Source organism: Athene noctua, chromosome 1 (assembly GCF_965140245.1).
Source record: "Athene noctua chromosome 1, bAthNoc1.hap1.1, whole genome shotgun sequence".
NCBI classification, from domain to species: domain Eukaryota; kingdom Metazoa; phylum Chordata; class Aves; order Strigiformes; family Strigidae; genus Athene; species Athene noctua.
Genome location: NC_134037.1, coordinates 167,671,547 through 167,691,852, shown reverse-complemented (window position 1 = coordinate 167,691,852; position 20,306 = coordinate 167,671,547). Strand labels below are relative to the sequence as shown.

The window sequence follows — 20,306 nt, the reverse complement described above, 5'->3', positions numbered from 1 at the left end:
TATAACCTGGATGGCTTCTCAGGGCAGGTTACCACATGGCCTGACAAAATTACTTTCCTTGAAGAAGTGGACAGCAAAATAGTGCAGGTGGAAGAACCAGCTGGTGGTGGTAAAGAAAGAGCAGGAGTTTCTCAATCTGGCTTTGATACTGAAATGCACAAATTGTGAATCTATACCCTAGAGGATAGGTGACAACATAAAACCCCTCAAATTTAAACACTAAGTTGCCATATATTTGTTTGGTTGTTGTATGAATGAGTAGAGGCACAGCCTTACTTCCACTAACTATAGTGAGAACAGAAATGACCATCCCCAATATAAAGCTACTGACAATACTTGACTACAAAAGGAAAGAGCTGTGACACAGATTGTAACTTGTGCCGGTCTACAGACAGCAACAATAAATAATTAATGTGCTGTAGGAAATACTATCCTTGCTGGCCTCAGTTTTAACCATTTTTTAAACATTATTTTCCATTTTTGTTAGCTGCTCAGAGTGTTTTGATGGCTTCCACAGATAATGTGGTACCCACCCCTATGAGACAGGGGCTGTATTCTGCCAAGAAAGTGAGAGTAACCACATTGAAGAGATGATGGATGGATAGATGGATAAAGAGTCTTCCTCCAGCCTAAACTTGTTCAGTAGTACTTATCACACAAAATAAATGCTGTAAAATACACGAAAATACAGATTTATAAAAAATACCTATATATTTTAATTTATTAGACTTAGGCCAAACTTTACTAAATACATCACCTTAAACTCCAGTATATAATTCTGCAAAAAACAGTATCAAATTTTGATAATTTAGCCAATACTTTTTTGTTACTATTTTCTTTTTCTTTCATCTTCCAGAAGATGGGGACAGAATTACCATGTACAGGAACCATGAACAAACACAGTAAAATTCAAGAAGAAAACAAATAATTTGGTCTTAACAATAAATCAAGAACTATTAAGGGGAGTATAAAAGAAAATACACTTGGCTTTATTGGCTAGCAATCTGCCAAGTGAAGTAAGAGAAAAAAAAGTGCCTTATTATGATATTGTGGGACAGACCAACTTCTCTGGCAGTTTTAAGTATGATGACCTAATGAATGTTATTCTTGAAGATTGCCATGGATTCCTCCCTTCAGCTTATTAATGTCACTGAGAGCTGTGTCACGCTTCCTTGAGATTTCCACACAGATCCTCTTCTGAGAGGTAAAACGTGACTGGATCCTGCAGTGGGAAGAAGGGGAACAGTTGTGATCAGACTGGAAAGATTCTGCTAGTCAGGAAAACTATTTACTTCTGCTTTGGGAAGCCACTGCATCTACAGAGCAGGAAGCAGCTCTCCAGCTTTTTCTTTGCCACAGGGGAGAGACTTACCATTTTCCAGTATGTGCTCTAGCACCTCCTCAGTCCCACGCATCCCTCTGACAAGAGGTGTTTTGGATTCCCAAGAGAGCAAAATTAAATCACCACGGAAGGATTTCTAGTCAGCCCAAACTAGTCCATATGCTTAAAACTTACATGGGATAACAGAAGGTGAAGTGAGATTTGCTTGGGTTTTTTTTTAAATGAACCACATAAAGATTCTGGTATCACAGTTCTCTCTCCTCTGGATAACTGTTCTGGATGTTAAGGGACTTGGAGCTCAGAGGTATCACAGATAAATTAGCACCAGCAAATATGAGTCCTTAACAAAGACTTGAAAAAATTCAGGTAGTTCAGCATACTAATTTTTTTTGCTTACCCCACTGCTGCCAAGCTACGAGATGATGAACTACTTTGGCTTCTGTTGGGACACATAATATCACACAGATTTTCTTGGCATGTTTCAAACATTATGCTCACCATTATTTTTTTTTTTTCCTCTGTAGATTACTATACAGCTGCACACTCTATCACACATAGCAATTTCAGAAGAATGGACATTTTATGTACCAGGACTAATGTCCGACTCCTCACATTAACCTTGCTTCAACAACTCAAGCCTGTTTTCAACACAACACAAGCAACTGAAGTGGAACTTCCACTTGCATCTTTTCAGCCTAAAGAGGCTAAAAATACCTGCCTGGCATGTGTTCAGTCAGCCACGGATTGCTGTATCCCTTATGTAAAATGACTAAACATGTTCTTCAAGGAAAGGTGACCATCCTCTTTGAATAGAAATAGAAAAAAAAAAAAAAAAAAGAGAAGTAAGATACAGCACTTTGCTAAAAGGGAGATTTTAGAGAAGTATCAGTAGCTTTGTATGTCACCTGTTTTTCCTGGATGTACCTTTGTACCATCCTCATACATACAATTAAAGATTCTTTATATAATTTCAAATTATTTTTTAAAAAATACATTTCAGTACATTTTAATATCTATATGAAATTAACTAACTTGAAGCTCATTTTTTTCAGAAATGTGACCACTATTGACTGTTAACTGTCCTTGTTTATACACGAAAAAAATATTCTCTCAACACTTGAGAGCACTTTCTGCTCTCTATGCTAAGACATAACTACTGCAAGAATTCAAAAATTAAAAAATCTAGAACTTAAAAGAATCTAAGGTCATCTCCTAACAAAAAAATGCCTTAAGCAAGTAAACACTTGCTACTGAATCTCTGAGTACATAATATTCTCCACACAAACAGTGCAAATCTACCTTTAGGGAAGGTTTTCAAGTCCTTTAATAAGATTTGCAATTTCTTGACAACTCAATTTTTTTTTTTTTTTTGCAAAGAAAGTGGGTGAATCAGGTAAGGCAGTTTTGCTTGCTCTGAAGTCAAATACTTGCATATACATGTAGACACCAAATGAGATCCTCCTTAATCTCTCCACTTCCCTCTGTTGTGTTAGATGAAAAGATTACATTTTATGTCAAAAAAAACCCTACTATTTCTTCACGACAGCACACATTCCAATGTAACTATTATGTCAAATATTAGCCTATGCCTCTGTATAGTTCCAATTTTTGCAATATACTATGAAAAAGTTAGCAAATTGTAATAATAATCACTGTAAATATTTATCATCATCTTTTTAAAAAGTTCAAAATGCCAACTGGTCAAATGGCCCCATACACATACTGCAAAATAAATTTTGATGCATGTTAAAGTGGTTTTTTTCAGCTTTTCAGCTGTAATATACAATCAGCCTGTGAGAACATGCCTCAGCATTTTTGTATTTTCATGACTGTATTTTCAGGACAAAAGGTTATTTAACAAGTTGCCACAATTATGTGACTTGTAGGAATAGTTATGGATACTACTCTCACACACTGAGACTCAACCTCTGATGGTGATCGTTCAGTCAGCCCCACACTGTTTGTTAGAGACTCTGCTCAGCCCTGTCATTTAAGAGTCCATAGCTGATGACCAGTCCCAGCTGCACTTCTTTTAGGCAGGTTGAAATTACTCTAATTTTTCAAATTTATTATTTTGTATTAGTAGTTGAAAAGCTTTCTGTATAAAGTTTGTAAAGAAATTTAGGATCTCTCCATTTACAGTTCTACACAAACAAAACCTACTACTGTTAAGTAGAAGTGAGATCCCAGTATCTTTCCCAGTTCTTTGCCACAATCCAGTCTGTCTTCAAGCAATGCTAAGAGCTGGAAGAGTGACACACACACCACCTTTTTGTCTTTTGAGGAATATTCCACTTTCTTGTCCTCTCTTAGTTCCGTTCCACTCTCCACCCTTTCCAGTTAACTATCCAGGTCAGAAGTCTATCCTCTACAATCTTCTCAGAAGTTCAAAAGTTCTCACAGTATATCTGAGCTCCTAGAGAGCCAGAGCCATCCTTTCTTCATAGGTGGGTTAATCTAGATGAGCACTCCTGGAAAGTTCTGGTAAAGCCTTTCACTAGAAATTCAGATGGCCAGGTGGGGAAGTACCTTCTTAGGACCTTTTGGATTACAAGCTTTTTTCATGACTTCACCTTGCACATGGTATTCACCAGACTTTTGCAACTACATATAGTGACATCCACATAATAAGAAAATGTTGTTTACATAGCTGTGAATAAGCCTTCCCAGAGGGGTCGCAAATTTGTTTGGTTTTTTTTGTTGGTTTGTTTTTTTAAATTCATCTGTCCCTTGTTTGTCTTTCTTACAAGAACCAAAACAGAGGCAAGGAAGAAAACCATGCTTCTACAAGCTTCATTTGAAGTATGGATCTAGATTCACAATTCTTGTCTCAGATATGTAATTTAGGACAATGTTTGGATATTACAAAGAGCAAATAAATGCAAAGACAAAAGAATGTATTTTTTGTTTAAGGGTTAGGCTTTTTCAGCCTTTGATCTATAACAAAAGTCAGGGCTAGCCAGTAGGAACATTCCTTACTGTTATTCTGTAAAGCCTTTTGACAGATTCATCCTTCTTCTGACTTGTATAATTAGCACAAAAGAAGTAGATTTTGAAAAACAGAACATCTTAAATGAGAGATACTCTTTATCCTCTTCTCTTTCTGTACAATACTTAAACCATTTGATTACATTATTCAACAAAAGAAAGAAAAAAAAAAAGCCTTAAACTTTTTTGCTAGGGCAGCAGATAATAATTAAAGATAGGTTGATACCTATTTTGGTCTCAGCATATGAAAGCAAAGTATACCCTTGGCTGAAAAGTGCAGTTCAAGACAATCCTTAAATATCTAAGAAACTACCATCTGTGCTAACCGAAGTTGTTTTCCCATCTTTTTTACAGTTAAGAAGGAGCTAAAAATGTAGACTTACTGTTTCTTTTGCAGAAGAGAATCACTGAGGACTAGTCTAATACCTGAACAGACAACTATTTCCATTTGGCAAGGGGGGGGGGGGGGGAAGAAGAAAAATCACTGAAAAGATTTCAAAAGGCTATCTTCTCCTCTGTTGTAGAAGCTGTTTATGGTGGTGTCCTACAATTCAGAACAGACCATTTTATTCTCCAGACACAAATAATTAATAGTATTTGTCCATGCTTTTAGCTCCATCTTCAAGGCAAGCAGATATAAAAGGAAATCGAGAGTTAAATACTCAAAACAGAGACAAGATTTTCTCAAATTCTACGAGTGTTAGGTGGACAAAAAACCCCACACTACATAATCAGGTTCTATTAGCATTAGCAAACAAGGTAAGAATAAAAAGTACAAAACTCTCCGGATCTCATTGTTACCTATACATAAGCAAAGCTCAACAGTTTCTGGCTTGCAGACAGGAGTATAATCTAGTCCAGTGGCAACCAAATGCTAATGTCCAGTGCCCAGGTGAAACTGGCTGCAACTTGCTCCTGTCCCTTCCTTGTATTTTCAAACCTATTTATTGGAAATAGGCAGAGGCCCAAAGTACCGATCATATAAACAACAATACTCATTTCACAAGAGCTGATACTATGATGGGAATAGTATATCAATCTTAAATATGCCTGCCTACCAAAATTTTCCTGATGGTCAGAATTAAGTACCTCTGCTGATCAGAGATGAGCTTGCCTTTGGGTATGCACTCTGTGGTTTGAGGAGGACAGTAACTCCCTGCTTGCCAGTACTGCACCCTTTACTTACTGCCACATTCTACCTACCTAGAAGGTGAGGCAGGAAAGTTAAAATGTTATTAAAATTAACAAGTAAGAGATCCCTCTAAGGAAGAAAACACATAAAAGTAATGTTGAATGGCATGGTAAAAACATACATTTTTATTTTATATCATAAAAACTATGACAACTCTGAGTCAAGTAGGAGAAATGTTCCCTGGTGTTTTAGAAGTTTATGTGACTGACAATGGCAACTCCCTAAGTTAATATACACCCTACGGCTCTTCTTCTCTCAAAAGGCTGGACAATCCTAAACCATTTCCTGATACCAAAAGCCGCTCAGGTTACATGATTGTGAAATAACTTATGACTATTTAAAAAATAACTCAGAACCACCTTCAGAATTAAAGAGATAGTAAAACCATGCAAGTAAAAACTATTTCAACTCCTGACAAGGCAGAATTCAAAGCACAGCTGAGGACAGTTCACTTCCCAGCATTTAGTTACCTGGAAAATCCAGGTGTACATTCCCTCTAAAACCTATTAGTTAATCTAGAATCTCAAACTCCTTCAATAAATATATTTCATCCCGAAGTGGTATAAAGGGTTCTAGCATTTCTCATTCACCTATATTACTTCCACTACTGTAACTGCTCTAATATACAAAGTTTCTTTTGCTGTGTTTGCTACATAGAAAGCGTTTATCACATACTTCACAGAGGAATTGCTTCCACACACCTACTTTTAAAATACTTTTTAAATACTTTAACTTCTAGGGTAACAGAAGCCTGACGAAGCAAAACCAACTGGTTAAAAAAAGACACTAAGAGTTCTCTGTTGTGCACGTTGCTATGCTGGCTATTGCTAATAAATAATAATGTCACAGACTTCCACCAAAGATCAAGTGATTCAAACATGACATGTTTTTGCTGAAGTCTGCAAACAGCAGGTGAAACCACGTCTGGTTTTCTGTATTTGGATGCTGCTGTCCAAATGCAGATTCCTGAAATGTTCTGTCAGGATTTCAGCCCATCAGACCTCACATGCACGCACACAAGCCTGTCTACAAACATCTTGCCTTGCAGACTCAATATTGATGAGCTCAGGAGGAAGCCTCATTTAACCATTATTGGCCGAGAAGACTAAAGTGAAAAACAGAATGGGAAATAACATAAAGCACGCCAGATTTGCACCCATCCTCAAGGCTAGTATCAGGTTTCATTTTTATCTATACATAAAAACAATAAAGAGACTCAGGTTTGTAATTCCTTTCCTTGTTCCAAGAAAACGTAAAGAAGGGAAGTTTCACTTGGTGGCAACTTGCTACAGCTGATATTCTATCAAAACCAGAGTTTAAATAACTTTCCAGCAAGCACAGCCTATGTAGGATTTTCAAGAGCAGCCTGTAGTGATAGAAGTTCAGTTGTTCCCTGACTAACTTCTTTCTCCCCACCTCAGCAACTTCTTGTTATGAGGAACATTATACAATGTGAGTATGATAGCTTCTTAAACAGAACCCAGCTACAAGATCAATAGGACTTTTAAACTACAGTAGTATTTTATAGCGTCATAGTCAAAGAACTAAAGACACAGGAACCGATTTGTCAAGTCATGCAAGACACCCATACAGAGGCTCGTATGCCTCAGAAAGGCTGAATTACAGAAGAGTAAAAAGAACCTTTCACACAAAATGATAATGAAGACAACAGTTTAAGAGACTGGAGATTTCTGGAGTAAGTACTACCGTGTGCCCTCCTGCTACCACAAAAATAGCTGGGAGAGGTGGGGGGGAGCACAATTTGGAGATCATGCTTTTAGGAAAGAAGGGACAGTTGGCCTGCAGATCATAACAGCCTTTCCAGCATGGGTCTCCACATATACAGATTTCATATGTACATCACCCTTCACCATATACTAATTTTCAAGAGACTTGGTTACATTATAATTGGATGGTGATAAGGGGCTGTGATGTTAGCTTGTCGCCCGCCTGGTCTCGAGTGCATCGTTTATCAGAGTATACCATCTCTCCTGTCTAGTCAAGTGAGATTACACCATCGTTCGTTAAGAATGAACCTAGACAACCGATGTCACAACACACTATGTTCTGGCAATGAGATTCTTCGACAGCAAGCTTCGTACAGCCACATGTGTGTCAAGGAACACAGAGCTCTTGATGGTAAGACCACAAATTATCCCCTTACAATGCAGACACTTCACATGAGAGAACAGTGAGATGTACAAAGGCTGGCCCCAAAGCACACCAATGTTTTCCCAATGTCAGCTAAACCTTAACAAGCAACTCTGAAGTCAGCACATGACAGCCGCGAAGGCCAAGATGCAATTATACCCTTAAGCCCCAGGCTCTGTAAGCTAGTTTCTCTGGCCCAGCCTCGTACAGTCATTAAGTGCTCCTTATACCCTACTTACAGCTTCCTCCACATCCTCAGAAACCGAGGGGTGGGGCGTTTACCCAGCCCCAGCCGGAGGACTGGAGGGGCTGAGCTTTGCACCAGCACAAGGCCAAGGCCACCGGTGCGCCCAGCCCAGCCCAGCGCGCCCTCCCCACCGCGGGACGGCCACGGCCACGCCGCGTACGCGGGTGCACAGCGGCGGTGCCGCGCTCGAGCAGGAGCGCCCGCCCGATGCCCGGAGCACATGCCTCGGCGACAGCCGCAGGCGCCCGCAGAGCACCCCGGCACGAAGCCGAGCAAACCCACCCAGAAGCACTCCCAGCTCCCTCCCCCCGCCTTTTTTTTCAAGCCCGCTCGCCGTACCACAGCCTCAAGCTGGCAGCGAGACTCAATAGACTCAATGACGCTGGCGGGAGCCGCGGGCCGGGCCGTGCGGCGCGGAGCCGGCGGGAGGCGCAGCCGCACCGGCCGCCGGGGTGCGCGGAGACCCGGGACGGTCCCTGTCCCCCGGCTCCCCCCGGCCCCAGCGCCAGTCCCGCGCTCTGGCCCTTGAGAGGCTGCTCCGGGCCGTCCCCCGACCTTACCCCCACTTGGCGGGAGGCTCCGGCCGGAGCCCGCCGGGCAGCCCTGTCCGCCGCACCACCTGCCCGCCCGGCTCCCCTCGCCGCCCCGCAGAGGAGAAGCGGCGAGGCGAGCGGCGGCGGAGGGCCCGCCCGCGCCCGCTCACCTGCAGAGGAAAGGTGGCCGCCTTGTTGCCCACGTAGCCGCGGACGACGTGGCTCTGGATGGAGAGCACCCGGCACTCGCGCTCCGGCTCCATGGCTGCTGGTGCTGCTGCTTGTGCTGCTGCTGCGCCGGCCGCCCGCCCGCGCCGGGCCGGGCCGAGGTGGCGGCGCTGGCGGCAGGAGCCGGAGAGGGGCGGGGCGCGGGAGGCGTCACGCGCTCGCCCTCCCCTCCTGTCACACACGCCCCCCGCGGGAGCGCGCGGGCCCGCTGCCGCCCGTCAGGCGATCGGCGCGGACACCTAATGGCCGCCGCCGCCCCCGCAGCCCGGGGGGCAGGCGGCAGCCGCCGCGGCGCGGCGGAGCGGAGCGGAGCGGAGCGGGGTGAGGCGCGGCGCCCACCGGCGGCACCTAACGGTCCCCCGCCGCCTCCCCGGGCGGTCTCTCACTGCGGGTGTCGCCGCGGCGCTTCCGCCCCGCCATCACGCGGCACGCGCCGCTCCCGCCGGCGGCCGCTGCTGTCACCGGCGTCACCCCGCGCGCGCCCGGCGAACCCCCTCGTGCCGCCGGCCGGGCCGGGCCGCCGCCCCTCGCTCACCCCCTTCGCAGCGGGAGGGCTGCGCCCCACCGCGCTACTGCTGCGCCCGCCGGCACCCGCTGAGCTCCTGCCCCGGGTTCCCACAGCCCCCGCCCCGGCACCGGGCCCGCGGGGGCCGCGGCCGCCTTGTAGGTGCCGGTGCTCCCGCGCCACGGGCCCCGCGTCGCTTCCCAAACACCGCGCGGGGCACCCGCAGCCCCCACGCACGTGGAGCCCCCTTGGCCCGGCCCCGCACGTCACACCGGCCACCGCCGTCGCCTCTCTCCTGACCGAGCACCGCCCTCGCCCTCAGGTTTTGAAGTGAGCGCAGTTGTATGTTATTGACACAAAGAAAAAAAAAAACCCTCCGGAGGGTAAAAGAAGATGTGTTGGCTGGCAAGCACTACAATACATCAAGACTCTGCTGAGAGAGGACTTCATTACGTGCTGGGGAATTTCACCTTCTCCGGCCATTTGTCATTATTGACTGTCACAGGTTCAGCCAAAGATCCCTTCACAACAAAAAATCATGCCCCATGCTTCTTGTTCTCCTTAGTTGACAGCTTTAAATCGACTCTCGAAATAGCATGATTACTTCCCAGCAACACGAAAGCATATTTTCCTCATTGTAGGTAATCTGTTGGAAAATGAGGAAACATACTGTTCTCTTTTCTGTCTTCACTCCAGTCGCAAAACTTAGGGCTTGTTCTAGGCTGGCCTTGCTACTAACACTTTCTCCATCACCTATAAACGTAGGTATTTTACTGAACTGTAGAAACTAGTGCATCTCCTTGGAGTAGACATAGGGTCAGAACAACGAATGATCTGTAGTGTGTATCCTGGGAACGATCTCGGAGGTGATCTCAGGGGGAGGGTGGCAGGGTAAGCCAGAAGAATTAGAACAGAGGCATATATTGGGATGTGATCTTCCTCAGCTTCTGGTCACCCATCTCCATTCTGCACCTCCAGACTTCTTGCCTGCTTTCCTTCACTGAGTCACTCGCCACATCCCTCAACCTGCAGGGTCTCAAGTCCTACATTTCTTCTTCTCACCATCTTAGTATTCTTAGATCCAAAGCTTCTTGCCACATCCTTTACTTCTTTCATATTTCTGACTTCTTGCACCAGTCTTCCCTCTTATTTTTCTTCTGACGAGCTATTGTTTCCCTCCCCAATAACTCCATCACCTATCCCCAGCAATTCCTTCCTTCCTTCCTTCCTTCCTTCCTTCCTTCCTTCCTTCCTTCCTTCCTTCCTTCCTTCCTTCCTTCCTTCCTTCCTTCCTTCCTCCCTGCCTTCCTTCCTTCCTTCCTTCCTTCCTTCCTTCCTTCCTTCCTTCCTTCCTTCCTTCCTTCCTTCCTTCCTTCCTTCCTTTTACTCGCTGAACACAAGGCATCCATGCCTCCATTTTGCTGTTCCTAAAGCCTCCACAAACACAATGCAACAAATTCCGAAGTGTTTTTCCATGTATCTTGATACACTGAAGAATAACATTTCTTTGGCGTTACTCTAGCTTGGAAAGCAATTGTTGGAATACAGATGTTCTCCTTTTTCCTCCTATCATCTAGGTTGGAAAAGACCTTGAAGATCATCCAGTCCAACCATTAACCTCACACTGACAGTTCCCAACTACACCAGATCCCTCAGCGCTATGTTGACCCAACTCTTAAACACCTCCAGGGATGGGGACTCCACCACCTCCCTGGGCAGCCCATTCCAACGCCTAACAACCCCTTCTGGAAAGAAATGCTTCCTAATATCTAGTCTAAACCTTCCCTGGCACAACTTCAGGCCATTACCTCTTGTCCTATCGCTTATTACTTGGTTAAAGAGGCTCATCCCCAGCTCTCTGCAACCTCTTTTCAGGGAGCTGTAGAGGGCGATGAGGTCTCCCCTCAGCCTCCTCTTCTCCAGACTAAACACCCCCAGTTCCCTCTGCTGCTCCTCGTATGACATGTGCTCCAGACCCTGCACCAGCTTCATTGCTCCTGGGTAGACAGGACAAACATCTTTATGGATCATTTGTTGCACAGACTGCTGCCTTCCTAGATCTGTGTTGTTACCCTTTGGAATTCCAGCTCACTATGCATGAAGAAATAGTGAGGTTACAGGGAATAACAAGCTTATTGTGGGTCAACAATGTCACAATATTTCAATAAAGGTATTTACCTTTTGGACTGTATCAACAACATTATAGTCTGCAAGACATATGAAGTAATCCTTGCAGCATATTCAGCACTGGTAGGGTTTCTGGTGGAGTACTGCCAAGTTTTTGGAATGTCATTTCATGAAAAAACAAAGCAAGAGGTCAAAAGAACGATCCAAGGCTCAGGACACATGGCCTAGGAGGAAATGGTTTCTTTAGCTTAATGAAAACCCAACTCTAATAGCAGCTTATGAATACATATAACACAGAGCTATGAAGGAGCAGAAGGGAATAAACCAATGTCCATAATGGCGAGCTTACCTCCATTATGCAAAGGATTATCAAAAGCACAGGAATAGGTTGCTTTGGAAGATTAATGAGTTCTTATCTTCAGTTCATTTTTCATAACTAGTGGAAGAAATATTTTTATAAATAGTGATAGCTATATTTAAATTTGCACTGGAATGGGAGGACAGACTATGTTAACTACCAGGGTCTCCCGAAGTCTAGATTTTCTACATAAGCACAACAGAAAAGATATGGAGCTGCCAAGAATACAACACACACAGCTTGATAAAAGATGCATAGACGAAGGGTTTTAAATCAGATTTTGTAAATGGTGTATGGATTCTCTAAATCATCATAGGCAGTGACAGAAAATAAAAGGTCAAGGTTATGTGAAAGTTGTATAAGTAGCCTTTCATTTTCTCATTAAGTCTTCAAGGGAGCAGAATTGGACCAGCACAGGAGTAGTAATTGTGCACTTCCTGATCAGACCATCTGTATTTAAGATACTGATTTTTGCTGGTCAGTTGAATGTTTGCTAAAACAGATTGTAAAGTACCAATTTATGTTTGTAATAGTAATAATAAAGTATTAGCAGCATTTGATGTAGGAGGGGAGTGTTGTTCTTGTTTCAGACCAAATTTTTACTTGATCTGTATCAAAATGATTACCTTTGTCAGGAATTGTCAATAAAGGCAGAGAAGGAGCCATTTTCTCAGCAAAATAAAGCAGATTATTGAAAACTGATCTTGCCATCAAAGCTATTCTGCGTGAGGGAATTAGAAAGGCCATTCTAAACCCTTTGACAAGCAGGGGGGGCTGCTATCTCTAGTACAAAAAGAGCACCCGTCAGTGCTGTTTCTCCAAAGCCTAGCATGAAATAGAACTGCAAACTAGCAAGGTTGACATGCTCTCAGCTTTGGGGAAAAAACAGCCTGCAGAAAAATTGTTGGACTTAAATCCATATTGACTCCACTAGCGATTATAATGTGGAGAACAGTACTCATATATGCCTCAACTTCTTTAAACAGAATTGAGAGGAACAGTCCTTGTAACAGGCAGTAAATAATCAAAGCGGTACATGTAATTCTGTACTCTAGATCTAATTATGCAAAGTGCTGGGTGCTCCTTTCTCTTATGGCCTTTGAAACTTGCAGAACAAGGTCCTATACAATCTTTTCCAGTCCCCTGGGTACCCTGGCATTGCAATAATTTAAAAAAAAAAAAGTAATTTTATATATTAAGAGTTGACATGATCAGAAGTGTAACACTGAGCTATCCATTCTCTTACACCTCTGACTCAAACCTGTTCTCTATCACTGACTGGCCGAAGCTCCATATATTCTGGGCATTTTTGCAAAATGGGGCCTCAGGGAGGAGGTCATGCAAAGTATCAGCCTCCAAATGTCAGGCCCAGTCTTGCAATCCCCATGTCAATTGTTTTACTGAAGTGAATGGAACTGCTCCTATGAAAAACATGCAAGGGGCTGGTGTCAAGCTGAGAGACAGGCCAGCAATAATAAAGTTATTTTTAAAAAGCGGTATCACTGTCACAAGTTGTCACAGCTGAACAGCACTGTATAGCCTGACATTCTTGATCCTCATCTTCTGCAGAAACCTAAGAATATTCCTCTTTTTAAAATGGTGCAAGACCCCTCTGCTGTGAAATTCTAAACTAAAACACCCCTTATACCGGTACAATTCCTAGTAACTGTACAAAAATATTTTGGTTCCAGTGTCCATTTAACAAAGTGGTTGAAGTTAATGAAAAGTAAGCAGAAGGCCTCCTTTGGTTGGCAAAGGGAGCTACAGTGCCTAGGATCAACTTGCAGTTTTGTCCTGAACGCTCACGCTTAACTCCCTCACGATACAGTCCTATCATGCTTAGTATATACTACCTAATATTGGCCAAAAGTAACTCATAATTATCGGGAGTTTAATCCTAGCTACCCCTTTTGTCCTCAAATAACCATTCACCCTCATTAATGAGAGCATAAGTGCACATACCTCTTGTGAACCAATGTATTTCTAGCAGCAGACTGAAACCTGGCTCTGACAGTCAAAGAAGTAGCAGATGCAAGCAGTTAGGAATTACAGTACAACATAGCATGCAGTATGAGAGCAGCTTTAGAGAAATGCATACAAATACATTTTGATTTTGCTTCATTTTTAAGGCGCTTGGGGGGAAAGAGGGAAGAAATCAGTGTTAATTCATTGCTTTTAATATGTTGATTTCACAGACACTTCTGTACCTAGTTTTTAATATATAACTCTGAAAACTGTTTGGTACAGATTTTGGATCAGAAATGCCACACTATGTATATTTGCTTTATAAGACATGGTAACAGCTGAAAAAGAACAAGGCCTGTCCTGGCAGTGGGAATAAACCTCTCAGTCTTGAACTGCACCCCTCAGCAGTTTGTCTTGTGTGTGTCTTGTATCACATGCTGTCGTCTTGCAGTCATGAGTCACTTGCTTCAGCTCCCACTGCTCAGGGATATCGGCTTGGCAAAGCTACACAGCTTATTCCCTGGGGAAATGTGCACGCAAAGCAGTGGGAAGTCAGGCCGCTGCTGTGCTGGAAACAGAACAGATTTGCATTTGAGTTCAAGCTGCAGGGAGTACACGCTAAGTTGACTAATACCGCATCTATTTCTAGTCCTGTTACCTGGGTAATGGTAATTTTATTTTGTTATTTTCCTTCAGTGGTTACAAAAAGATTTTCTACCTTAAATTAACCTTTAAAAATCTGAATGAAATAAAGTAAATTCAGAAACAAACTATATCATTTTTCCAGTTAGCGTCATTTCACTAATGAGCAAAATAGTGATAACAGAGGACAGATTTCAGGAGTCTGAGAAATGTTCATTCTGTTCCAGGCTGGAAATTCCTTTCTAATTTGTTCTCACCTTTGTGTTATTAGGGGACAATTCTCCCCACTATTGTAGCTTTGACCATTGTGACTAGTAGCAATCACTAACCTATGTAGTTCTGAAGGTCTGCTGTTTTTTCCTTCATAGTACAAAAATATAATGGTAGGATGAAATTAGCAGACGTTAGTGGGACCAGGTTTTCATACCAAACTTTCAAACTTTCATCAGGAGTTTCAGTGATCCTACATTTGCTAGATTTAGCATTTACTAGTACATTATTGGTTTAGCACCTATAGGTATCTAAAAAAAAAAAAAAAAAGAGGAGCCTAACCCACACCCCCCCTCCTTCCAGAACTGCAATTCACACAGATAGCCAAAGTAACAAAAATTCAGAGGAACATTAATCATTCGCTTCCATTCTTGAAACATGGATAATGAACAATTCTTTTCTAGAACCCATCTTAAGATCCTCTCAGCAAATAGCAGCAATTCAAAGGCAGTCCCCTAAAAACTCTACCAAAAGTAAAAGGCAAAAAATGAGAATCTAAAACTACAGACTGTTAGCATAACATGAGCAGTGCAATTGTGTGCAAGCCACAGAATCTGGAGTTGGGCTTCTGGAAAGGGAGGGCAAGAAAATGGAATGCTGTTTTGGACTCATTTCAGTCTCTCACCTAAGTGAAAGCAAGATGCTTTCATAGGAGATTATTTCTTATAAGAACCCTTCATCTTCCTAAATTTGGTATTCTGGGATTGAAGGAGAGAAGAAAGAAATTTTTACATAAAAATTACCAACACAACATAGTGAAAAACGTCCAGCAAGATACCAGGAGGTTTGATAGCAAAGATTTTTCTCCAGGACAACTAACAACCTCTATAATTAATTAAGTTAAACTGATACAGAAAAGATAGGAAGATTGCATCAGATAAATGGGCAAAAACTAAAAGTTGCCATCTGGTCCTGGCAGATATGTGAGCTGCCTATCATTATCTGCAGCAATGGTAGGTTTTTTGGCCAGTTAACATCATTGTTCACAGTTGGTTAGAAATAATCAGCAAAAACGTCTGTATCATGTGCAAGCCCTAAACAGGTCAGTGGTCAACTGCAAAATCCTGTGCCTGGCATTACAACGCAGTGCAATACTTCCTACTCTTGGCAAGCAACCGTGTTGGAGTTCAGGCCCTCAATGGCCAGTTTTGAAGCTTGTGAACATCAAACAGCAATTTCTTCCCCTCTTGCCATAAAGGGCTCCTGAGTGGATTTCTAAGGAAGAAATGCTGGGCACCCTCTGCTCTCTGTCAGTCTATTTGAAGGCAGTGCAGACCTCATGAATGATTCCTGTTCTTCCTTTCAAAGGGATTAATGGCAGGGAAGAACTTGAAGGCTTTCTTTTCAGAAACAAAATTACTCCGTGGCAATATTCTGCAGAGACAAGTACACATTATTGGATTATACAAGTGTTTACACTTTCAGCCTTCATTTTATAGCAGATGTCTCCCAGATGTTTACCATAGTGGTAAAGCCTATGAAAATGTAGGTCGAGACTGGTATGAGATCAGCTCCCTAATCTGTGTGTGGAATTCACTTCCCTGGAGACCCTAACTCATGGCACTTTAACACTTCTCACTAATCTGTCTCAGAGAGGTAGGATTTAATCAGGGATTCTCTCCACATCCCCACTACTTTGTAAAGAGCAAAATTTCCTCACAGGGAACTATTTTAGTATTGTATTATCCTCCTCTGAGCAAGATCACAGAGAAGGGGCCAGGTTGGAGCCCAACCAAGACTTCATTAAACTAAAGCTTTCAACAACAGAAGGAAATTCTAAGAAATTGCACACCCAGAAATCTTACTGGACTTCAGGGAGAAAGTCTGGCTTTTTTGTCATTAAGATCTTGAACTCCAGTTCCATTTTTTTCCCCTTAGGTTTTAATTCTTTGTCTTTCTGACCTTGTATGCATATTTTTGTGCTGAGTATTACATTCACCATCATGTTAGCCCTGTTAGTCTTCAGGGAAGGTGGACCGCAGAAACAGTGACAGCAGCTTTTCAGCAATAAATGTTGCAGGAATGCAAAACAGGAGATAGTTTCCAAGACTTCAGAACTTGTACCCACAGACAAGACCACACTGTGAGCAGAATTCAAACCTCCCAGGGCTTCGCTTTAATTATGCAAGAGAAACATCTGAAAGAGAAACGTAAATAAGGAACAGTTCAGCCTAGAAACTGTGCAACTGCACCCAGTTACACGTTCTGTGTGAAGCCTTGTAAAATGCTCGTGCTGAAGACACTGGAGATCTATTTTTTTAAAACAACTGTGAAATTGGATACTACCTGCTCATGTTGATATTTGAAACATTGTGATATTTCAGAAGAATGGCATGCAAATCCTAAAGGAATTATATTACCAGTAAGTGCTCTTCTCTGTTTAACTCCCCAAAAGGAGTCAACACACAGCTGATTGTGGGAAGGATTTTAAGCCTATGCCTTAAGAATTCTTCTCCAAGAAGAAACACTCAAAAGACTTCTTACATAGGAAAATCTCACAAATGCCCCTTTTAACATTTCTGTAATTCTTTCTGGTGTGGTGCCAATATCAGAGAGACAATATGGAGGTGCTAAAACCTGAAGCCTACCTCTCAGAAATAAGGAACATAAGCAGCTCTACAAAACACAGTCAACCATTATCTTTTTGAAAGTAAATTCCTGTAAAATAATGTATATTCCAAGATGAAATTAATGTAAACATGGTTCTAAAAACAGATTTTGGGGGTTTCTTAAATCCTCTTTAAAAAGGCATCCTAAAGAACTGAAGAGTTTTCCTCTTCTGTGTTTAATAAAAAGACATGTCAATAAAGTGGCTATATTAAGGGAAACCACTGTACAAAATGGTGTTAAAAGTATTTTGACCACCTCTTGGATTTTATTCACAGTAATTAATTGTATTATTTGCAGCATGTTGCAATGTTTTTGCAGATATTTTTTTTTTCCTTCTCAAACTGGTCAGTGCTTTTACACATTAAAATGTGTGCGTTTGGGTCCTATAGCAGAGAATACACACTCATTGTAATTTCAGGGATAAGAGGAAAAAAAAATGCTTTCAACTTAGAATCATAGAACCATAGGTTAGTTTGAGTTGGAAGAGACGTTTAAAGGTCATCTACTCCAACCCCCCTGCAATGAGCAGGGATATAGTCAACTAGATCAGGTTGCTCAGAGCCCCATCCAACCTGGCCTTGAATGTTTCCAGGGATGAGGCATCTGCCACCCCTGTGGGAAATGATCGCAGTGTTTCACCACTCTCAGAGTAAAGAACTTCTTCCTTATATCTGGTCTAAATTTACCCTCTTTTAGCTTACAATCATTACCCCTTGTTCTATTGTGATGGACCCTACTAAAAACACTGTCCCAATCTTTCTTATAAGCTCCCTTCAAATACTGAAATGCTGCTATGAGGTCTCCTTGGAGCCTTCTTCAGGCTGAACAACCATAACTCTCAGCCTGTCCTCACAGGGGAGGTGCTCCAGCCCCCTGATTATCTTCATGGCCTCCTCTGGACCCGCTCAAGCAGGTCTATGTCCTTCTTATGTTGGGGGCCCCAGAGATGGACACAGGACTCCAGGTGAGGTCTCAGAGAGTGGAGGAAAGGGGCAGAATCCCCTCCCTGGACCTGCTGGCCACACTGCTCTTGATGCAGCCCAGGATGTGGTTGTTTTTCTGGACTGTGAGTGCATATTGCTGCGTCCAGCTTTTCATCCACCAGTACCCCCAAGTCCTTCTCTGCAGGGCTGCTCTCAATCCACTCATCCTCCAGCCTGTATGGATACTGGGTGTTGCACGGATCCATGTGCAGGACCTTGCACTTGGCCTTGTAGAACTTCATGCAGTTCACCTGGGTCCACTTCTCAAGCTTGTCCAGGTCCCTCTGGATGGCATCCCACCCCTTAGGCCTGTCAACTGCACCACGCAGCTTGGTGTCAGCTTGCTGAGGGTGCACTTGATCCCACTGTCCATGTTACTGATGAAGATATTAAACAGTACTGGTCCCAATACAGACCCCCAAGGGACACCACGTCACCGGTCTCCATCTAGACATTGAGCTGTTGACTGCTACCCTCTGGATGCAACCCTCTGACCACTTCCTCATTCACTCCACCATCCATCCATCAAATCCATATCTCTCCAATTTAGAGAGAAGGATGTTGTGGGGGACCACGTCAAAGGCCTTACAGAAGTCCAGATGACATCCGCAGCTCTTCCCTTTTCCACTGATGCAGTCATTCAATCATAGAATCATGGTCAGGCAGGACTTGCCTTTGGTGAAGTCATGCTGGCTGTCTTGAATTACCTCCCTGTTCTCCATGTGCCTTAGCATAGCTTCTAGGAGGATCTGTTCCATGATATTCCCAGGCACAGATGTGAGGCTGACAGGTCAGTAATTCCCTAGAGTCCTCCTTTCTACTCTTTTTAAAAATGGGTGCAATGTCCCTTTTTCCAGTCACCGAGGACTGCAGCTGACTGCCATGACTTTTCAAATATCATGGAGAATGGCTTGGCAACTACATCAGCCAGTTTCCTCAGGACTCCGGGATGCTTTTATGGGACTTACGTATATTCAGGTTCCTCAGGTGGTCACAAACCAGATCTTCTCTTACAGTGGGAGGGACTTTGCTCCTCCAGTCTCCATCTTGCGGTCCCTCCACTTGAGACATGTGGGAAGAGAGGTTGCCAGTGAAGACTGAGGCAAAAATAGTTGTTGCATACCTTAGCCTTCTCCTTGTCCATTGTTACCAGTTTGTCAGTCTTGCTCACAGGTGGGGTACGCTTTATTCGACCTTCCTTTTCTGGCTGACATATCTGCAGAAGCCTGAGTGAGAATTTATATAATATTGGATGCAGCCATTACAGATGCCTGCCTGCAGCAGACTGGTTAAATATGCTGACATTATTTTAGAAGATCACAGAATTATCATGTTAATAATTGTATCTGTCCAAAATATCATATGACAACTGCTGCAGTGTTAAAGTAACAAAATCCATATACTTCTGTTTTTTAAAAAAAACACTTTTTTTTTTTTTCCCAGGAAAAGATGTTTCTATGGTTCAACTTTTAGTTCTGCAACAGATTATATTAATCTTGAAAGAGGTACTACATTTCTCCATGATTTGCATGGTGGAAATAAAAGGTAAAATAGGCTTATGTTACCTTGCAGACTATTGTGCAGACGTTTTCTGCTTTCTTGAAAACGTGAGCCAGTATGGATCACTGAAATGCCAACCAGGTCCAACCTGCTTGCATGTATCCCATGAAGAACCATGAGGGGACCTGAATCTTAGAGTGATCCCTTGGAGTGTGTTCAGGGCAGGCACTACAATTTTTGCTGTACAGCACTCCACAAGAGTAAGATCCTATGTGGTGTGAAGGTGGCATAAGGTACTGCAGTAAGTCAGATCTTGGCCCCATGCTAAACTAGAAATGGGAATTTCCACCTGACATCATGTATAATAAAAGCACATACAGTTTTAATTTAGTATGCTATCACTATGGTCTTCAACACCGTCACCACATACTACCACCTGGAAACTTAGATGTGTGAATTGTTTTAAACATCTAACAAGAAAGTCACTTTTACCGGACTTAGTTCTGAAGGAAATCTGTTTTCATTTTACCTGAGGATTTATGTTTTAATTTTACTAGTGTCACTGCGGTGGATATGTCACTTTTCTTTGCCTGAATAAGATTTTTTGCATTTCTGAAAATTCTGTGCCTGTCATGAAAACATGATTAATTTTTTTATTGATCCTG

At 42.8% G+C, this 20,306-nt stretch overlaps 1 protein-coding gene across 1 annotated transcript in view; it reads right to left on the bottom strand.

The window, feature by feature from the left end:
* The window catches only part of PDXK (pyridoxal kinase), a 53,743-nt gene extending 44,944 nt beyond the window's left edge, over window positions 1–8,799 (bottom strand). Inside the window, exon 1 of the mRNA XM_074904497.1 lies at window positions 8,624–8,799. Within this exon, the coding sequence (XP_074760598.1) occupies window positions 8,624–8,716 (93 nt within the window). The 5' untranslated portion in view covers window positions 8,717–8,799. The remainder of the gene's footprint in view (window positions 1–8,623) is intronic.
* Window positions 8,800–20,306: the final 11,507 nt, after the last annotated feature.